This window comes from Musa acuminata, chromosome BXJ3-9 (genome assembly GCF_036884655.1).
Source record: "Musa acuminata AAA Group cultivar baxijiao chromosome BXJ3-9, Cavendish_Baxijiao_AAA, whole genome shotgun sequence".
NCBI classification, from domain to species: Eukaryota; Viridiplantae; Streptophyta; class Magnoliopsida; order Zingiberales; family Musaceae; genus Musa; species Musa acuminata.
The window spans coordinates 46,036,483-46,044,026 of NC_088357.1; the positions used below are offsets into that span (position 1 = coordinate 46,036,483).

The 7,544-nt window shown below is 40.3% G+C and overlaps 1 protein-coding gene and 1 non-coding gene across 2 annotated transcripts; one reads left to right on the plus strand and one right to left on the minus strand.

Annotated features, from left to right (window-relative positions):
- LOC135650221 (putative calcium-binding protein CML19) lies at positions 1-779 on the plus strand. The gene has a single exon (XM_065169458.1). It carries the CDS (start codon positions 69-71, stop codon positions 675-677), a length of 609 nt encoding a protein of 202 aa, XP_065025530.1. The 5' UTR covers positions 1-68; the 3' UTR covers positions 678-779.
- Positions 780-7,010: 6,231 nt separating this feature from the next.
- TRNAE-UUC (transfer RNA glutamic acid (anticodon UUC)) lies at positions 7,011-7,084 on the minus strand. The gene has a single exon. It is a non-coding gene; the product is annotated as a tRNA-Glu (tRNA).
- Positions 7,085-7,544: the final 460 nt, after the last annotated feature.

Here is a 7,544-nt window from a genome sequence, read left to right on the forward strand (position 1 = left end):
CACGAAGCTCCCTCGAACTTTCATGGCGTACCGGCTCTCGACGTAATCCCTCTTGCACCGCAACTTCCATGCAATTTACGACCCTCATCTTCGTGTGCATATATATAGCATCGCTTAATCCACAGACGATGGCCATGGCAACCATGTCTTCTAAGCTATCCAAATCCCTCTCTCCTAAGCGATCCAAGCTTAGTCTGCCGCTCTGTTGCAGCCAGGCTGATGCCGCTGCCCCCGTGGCCTCGCCTCCCCCCTCCTCCCCACGCAGGGATCGCGTCGATGAGCTCCTCCAAGTCTTCCGCCACATCGATCAAGATCGGGATGGGAAGATCTCCGGCGTGGAGCTGCTCGGTTTCTTCGGCTCCATAGGCGAGGAGATGCCGATGGAGGAGGCGGAGGCGGCGATCGCCTTGCTCGACTCCGACGGCGATCGGCTTCTGGACTTTGGGGACTTCCTGAGGATGATGGAGAGGGAGGAGGAGGATGACCTGAGGCGGGCGTTCGAGATGTTCGAGGTGGTGAAGGGGTCGGGGAGGATCACGCCGAAGGGGCTGCAGAGAATGATGAGCCGGCTCGGCGAGGAGAGGTCGGTCGAGGACTGCAAGGCCATGATACGGGCTTACGACCTCGACGGAGATGGCGAACTTGACTTCCAAGAGTTCCACCAGATGATGAGTTAGAGTGTATATATATCTACTCATCATCTAAGTAGCTTAAAAGCTTGTAAATTAGGCTATACTATATGAATAACAATGAATCCTCGCACTATATCTAAGTTTTAATATGGCAGAAAATATTGTCATATTTATGTGTGTGTGTGTGTGTGTGTGTGTGTGTGTGTGTGTGAGGATAAGTAAGGATGCTGGTAATTGATAACAATTTTTATTTTTTTTCTGTGAATATAGATTAAGGGTGTACAACCATGTGATTCATATAAATCTTATATCAAAATTTTTTTTAATATTTTTATTATTAATCTCTTGATTTTATTTTTTTGCTTCTTTCCCTTTTTCCAATATTGTTCAGATTAATAAAGCAAGGTGAGATTAAAAACTAAAACAGTTGGGTGAAAATGATAAAAACAGTCAGTAATACAGTGAAAAAAAAATAAATTAGATATATTATTTCATAAAATAGCTTAAGTTTACAAAATATGATGGATAGTGATAGGGAATATATACTCAACCAATCGTAATTTAATATGTAACTACCAAGTCAAGTCTAAGATAGAAAGAAAAGATGGAGGACACTTTCCACCTACCCATTCATGTCGACAAGAGTCTATGGCAAATGATTATGGGTTGTCCTCTCATTTTGTCGCCCACATGGACAATAAGTCAAGGAAAAACTAGAATATCCTATGAAATATTCTATGCCCTTTAGGACCAAGCACAAAAACCCATCTTCAAGTAGGGGGAAAGGGGGCATACCTTTTTTGACTACTCGCATATGCACTCATACACATTGAGTTATTAACTGGGACGTCGAATGGATCAAATAGGAAAATCTCTCTCGATCTTGGTCTTAATTGTAAGTTGCACCTCAGGAGTTAGACGTTTTCATCTTAGATAACCCTATGCATATGAGTCTGGACCACATCGAGCTAACCAAGATGTCAACAATATTTTTTCTTATCATTTTTTAAGTTAGAAGTAGAGCCAAATGTCACAGAAACACTCACCCATTGACATAATATTTTCATTCAAGGATGATAGTGTTGATTTCTAGATTTTGATAATGAAATCAATTGATGAGTTTATAAACTAATAAGCATTTGAGTTAAGTGATGCAAGAGAAACTTCGATCATGGACTTGAACCATCGAAAGATACATTGTTGAAGTAAGAGAATCATACGTTTGGCCGGAAAACATCATGTCAGAGATTGGACGTCGAGCTAGAGGATTGGTCGACGTGCCGAAGGATGAACTTTGTGCCATGAGTTCAGGCATCAAGCCAGAAGGATTGGGTATTGTTCCAGAAGATCAAATGTTGTGAGAGGTCTATATGTCGGGTAATACGCCAAAGAAAAAGACGATACATTAGAGGTTAGGACGAAGAGTCGGATGAGCAAATGTCATGCCAAACAATGTACTGAAAACTTCATAAGTGGTTATATCTTGATCGAAGTGGCTTAGAGTCTAATTGAGTTGGTTCTAGGTTGTAACTATGTCAACTTAATTAGAAATCTATTAAGCTTGAACAAATTGAGCATATTAAAAGACTAATTTAATGACCTGGGATTGGGCTAGGCAATGGTACTACTTGTGAGCTGGAAAGTACGGATTATGCTTTTCTGAAAATCCCAATGGTAGTACCGCCAATGTCAGCGGTAGTATCACCCAAGCAGGCGATGGTACCGCCAAAGCCTAGGTTCTTAGGCTCTATACGGTGGTAGCATCGCCCAGCGTAGGCTTGAAAAACCTGAGATTTAAAATTTTGACTCTATTTTTGAAGCCATTTGGGGTTTATAAATACCCCACTGATACTTGCTTGGTAAAGCATGAAACTTTATGATTTGAAGTGTGTAAACTCTTTTGAAAAGTGTTGAGTCTTTTCCTCCTCGAGTTTAAAGATTATTCTAAGGGAGGTGTGAGGTTTTCTTATAAAAGAGATGTGTGAAGGTTCTCTCCTAAGCCTATGAAAAGGAAAAGAGTTGCAATAATAGTAGTTAATCTTCACCTATTGAAAAGAAAATTGATAGTGAAAGCCGATGGCCTCGAGGGAAGAGGAATCAAGAGTGGATGCAGATCAAGACAATCGAACCACTATAACTGTGATTTGCATTTCTCTTTATGCTCTTTCTTACTATTACTAACTGATTTAGTTGCTCACTATTCTTACTCACATTTTAAGTTAAACGTATTTTCGATATGTATTTTTCGATCAAAAAATTTTAAATTAAAACTTTATTTCGAAAGAACTAAAACAAATGCAAATGCTAATAGGCATGTTATAAGTCATTGCCTCACTTTTGCACTAGTTAGCATAACATGCAACACCATGAGTTCAACCGCGATCACTATCTCAACCGCCACAAGCTTCAGCACCCTCGATGTTCCTCCACCTAACTTGGTGTCGACATCTCAAGAGCACAAAAGACCCATCGAATCGTTGGTCGAGAGGGCACTTTGCTCTCCAATCATAAAATTCAATAGATCACACCACTACTCTATCCTACATAAATTTGAGACTCAATCGATAGATTCTATGGAGGATTCCTTGTAGATCCAAGTATAACAAATGGATCAATGTTCAAAGGAGATACGACAAGAGTTTCAACAATCCAAAGGGAGATGTTGGTTGACCCTACCTTGGGTTAGTCATCATTCACCTAGAAAATTTAAGAAGAATCAATTTCACTAAACTTTCACCTCTTGTTGTTAGAAGCATTTGATGGTAGTGTCGACCTGATAGAGTATATTACAGTTTTTTATGACAAAATTTCATTGTATGGCACTTCAAATGCCCTAATATGTCACACCTTTCCAACCACGTTAAAAGGCCCAGAATGAGAATGGTATATCTACTTGAAGTTACTTTCTATCATCTCTTTTGCCTAACTCACGAGAGAGTTCGAACTTAACTTCTTTGGAAATGTGCACTCGAGACTATCAATAGTGACACTTCTTGGTCTCAGACAAAGGGAGGAGGAGACACTAGTAGACTTCGTCATATGCTTTACTAATGAAATTCGAAATGTGGTAGATATCCATCCATCACTTATAATATATACATTTATGATAAGTCTTAAACCCTCTTATCTCTTATGGTTATTAGTGGAAATGTCAATGGTACTTCAGATGGTTAATTAATACATTATCGTCGAGACAATATTCTCTAGTAAATATAAGAAGTCACACAAGAGGCCGAAATAGGAGTGAGCACAATCCATCTCAACCTCGAGATCACCATGGCTAAGGAGGAACAAATGACCTGAGTTACCTTGCCCAAAGTCCAAGTCGACCCCCTAAATATGTCTAGAATTAAAGTTTTTCCATAAATAAAAAAAGGGCTCTTAAAAGATTCTCACTCAATGAAGACTCAATTAGCAAAAAGAGATGGGTTCAAATACTATCAATTTCATCAGGATTACGATCACGAAATATAGGATTACTGTAAGTTGAAAGAGAAAATTAAAAAATATTCATCAGGAACACCTCGAGTGGTTCATCCGAAAAGCGTCGAGAACCCTCACCCCGACCTCAAGGGTTAATGGAAAGATAAATTTACATCATCATTAGTAGATTAGCTTTAGGAGAGATAGCTTCTTGGGTCATAAAGCTTATGCCCGAGCTATCATTGAAAAATGCTCGAAGACAGAGGCCAATCTAGAGATAACCTTCAAGAAGGAAGAGACAATATCTCAACCTGAACCATGATGATGCTTTTGTAGTTTCTATAAGGATGATCAATACTCGAGTGAAGCAGGTCATGATCGATACAAGTAGCTCAAACCAATAACTTCTACTTAGATGCTTTCCAAAAACTTGAGCTCTCAACTAATGACCTTATCTTTATGACTTCTTCGTTGACCTTACCTCTATGACTTTTTCGTTAACATGATTCATTGGCGATTTTGTCTCCCCTGTCAAGATTGTGAATTTGTATGCCATATTCGGAGATGAGTCTTGCTCCAAAATGATACTAGCTAGATTCATGGTGGTGGACATTTCTCTGGTATAACACGTAATCATAGGCTAACCTATGTTGAACAAATTGAGGATGGTGGTATCAACCTATCATATGGTGATGAAGTTTTTAATGAGAATTGACATTTGAGAGCTAAGAAGCAACCTGAGGGAGCCACGCTATTGTTGCTTGATGATCTTCCTACCAAAGAAGGTCCAATCCAAGGCACCACCTATGGACCCCCAAGACTTCGCCAAGCTCACCCTACATCTTAAATCGGTAGAACTATTGATTGAAGCACTCCTAAATAAAGCACGACCACATCAAGTTGTGGTTAGGGCAACACTCCCCTTAGTAAGATGGGTGAAACTCACTAACTTTCTTATGGAGAATGTTGAGGTGTTTGCATGGTCATCGAGAGACATGTTGGAAATTAACCCCAATGTAGCTCAGCATCACTTGAATATTACTTCTGATGCACAACTAATGAAGCAAAGGCTTTATAAGTTTGCTCTCGACCGCCAACAGACAATTAATGATGAGTTAGATAAGTAATTAAAAGCTGGGTTTATTGTTGGGGTGTAGTATCTCCAATGGTTTGCCAACGTTATACTCATTAAAAAATCTAATAAAAATTTAAGGATATGTCTTAATTATGCCAATCTCAACAAGATATGTCCGAATGATAGCTATCATCTTTCTCGTTAAAGGTCACGAGCTCTTTACATTTATGGATGTATTCTCAAGGTATAATCAAATTAGAATGGCATCAAAGGATCACAAACACACTTCTTCTATCATCGATTGAGGCAAATATTACTATCGGATCATTGACCTCTGCCTCCCTCCTCTTTTCCTTGAAGAGGACCTTAAACTTCGGGGGCCCTTTGAGGATGCTAGCACCTCAAAACAAAGAAGCACTTCATTTGACTTCTCCGCAAGAATCTGATCCCCCTTAGATTCCTCATCCCATTAAGGGCGAGCCACCTTCTTCACGGCCCTCTTCTTCTTTGACTTGTCGGTGTAGGAAGGATGGTTAGATCGAGTCAGGCCTAAAGCTTTAAGTGTTAGTTTGGCAAGTTTGCTACCGTTTTAATGTCCACACAACAATTGAAGTGAAGAAGTTGCTTAGTCAAACCCTAAAAGGAGAATTGAAACTGAAAGCAGAACATCATTAGGAAAGAAAGCCACAAAATGGTAACATCAAAGGCAGTGAATCAGAGAGCAAACTGACTCAAATATTGATATGGCAACTGACCATATTAGCAATCATAAAAAACATGAGCTTATCGGATTCTCAAGTTGGGGAGTTGGATCTTTGGGTGTTCCACAGGAGCTCCCGTTATTCACGGTCTCTAAGTGAAAGTTAAATTAGAAACAAAATAAATCGTTATTTGAAAGCAAAAAATATAATAATAAAAGGATAAGTAAAGTATAAAAGGTAAATTTCTCATAAAAGGATAAGTTTTATTTTTCTTATAGTGCCTCCTTTTGCTTTATTTCCACATGACGCTAGCTAAGGACAAGAGGGTGTAGCTACGCATTGAAGTGAGTGACGACGGGCTAGTGCACAGGGAGAAGATAATGAGAGTGATTAGGTATCTAATGGAAAGGAAGGAAGGGAAGAAACTATCGCAAAGGGCATGGTGCGAGAGGGGATAAGATGGAAGCATCCAAAGGGAGCAAGGGGTGGAAGCAATGAGGAAGCAAGAGGTAAGGCTATGGGTATCACAAGTAATAGCCAGGAGACAAGAGGAGGGATGATGGGGGTGACAATAAGGGGGACTAGTTGGTGCTGGGAATGGAGACTTCACATTTCACAAGGATAGAGCTTGAGTCCTACGCAAAAGGAGGTGGTGATGGGGGGCGGTCGCATAGATGCGACACATGGTATGATGATAAAATAGAGGTGATTATAATAGAATATTGGAACGAAGATGATTATGGCAGATCATAAATCAAGGGTAATCTCATATTTAAGAAAATAAAAAAATATTTGATAGAATAAAATAAAAAGTATTGAAGATGGAGGCTTCATGTTTCACGGGGGTGGGGCTTGGGTCCTACGCAGAAGGAGATGGTGATCATTCGAAGGGATGGGTACGATCACGTAGAGGTGACACGTGGTACGATAACAAAGTAGAGGTGACTATAATAGAGCATTGGAGCAAATACGATTATAGCGAGACATATATCAAGGGTAATCTTATCTTTCAGAAAATAAAAAATACTTGATGGAATAAAATAATAAAAAGGGACACTAAGTGGAAAAAAAAAAACTTAGGACTTTTTTTTTAAAGGAATTTGTCCAACTATAAAAGATCAATAAATCATTTGAAAGCAAAACTATAATAAGAAAAACCAATTTTTGTAACAAAAAGTTTTCCATTGCCGGGATTTGAACCCGGGTCGCCTGGGTGAAAGCCAGGTATCCTAACCGGACTGGACGACAATGGATCTGGGAGTTGGTCTCTTAGTTCTTCTATACATGTTGAAACAAAACGTTTAAGACCACCATTACCTCATGGGGTTCCTACTTGACCCTAATTCCAAGGGCAGTGAGAAACGAACAAAGCGGAAAGGGAGAATGCAATGTCGCAACGCGTGCAACCCCGAGCGAGCACTGCACACCCACATGACGCCCTTCGCCATGGGCGAGGTCAAGCCACAGCGGCCAACTTGGCGCAAGAAACAAGGGCCGCGTCACGGAGTGCAGCTCCTGCTCGATCACCACCCCTTTGCTTTCCTGCACATGAAGCCCTTGTGACCCAAGGGACCTCGGCCACGGACGGACACATGCACGGCAGTCTAGGCACTGTGACTTCGTCTCTTTCTTTGACTTCCATGGACGTCAGAACGCCATCGTCCCCGTTCCATTAGGTCTTATTCCTCATATCAGTGCATGTTTTCTTGTTTG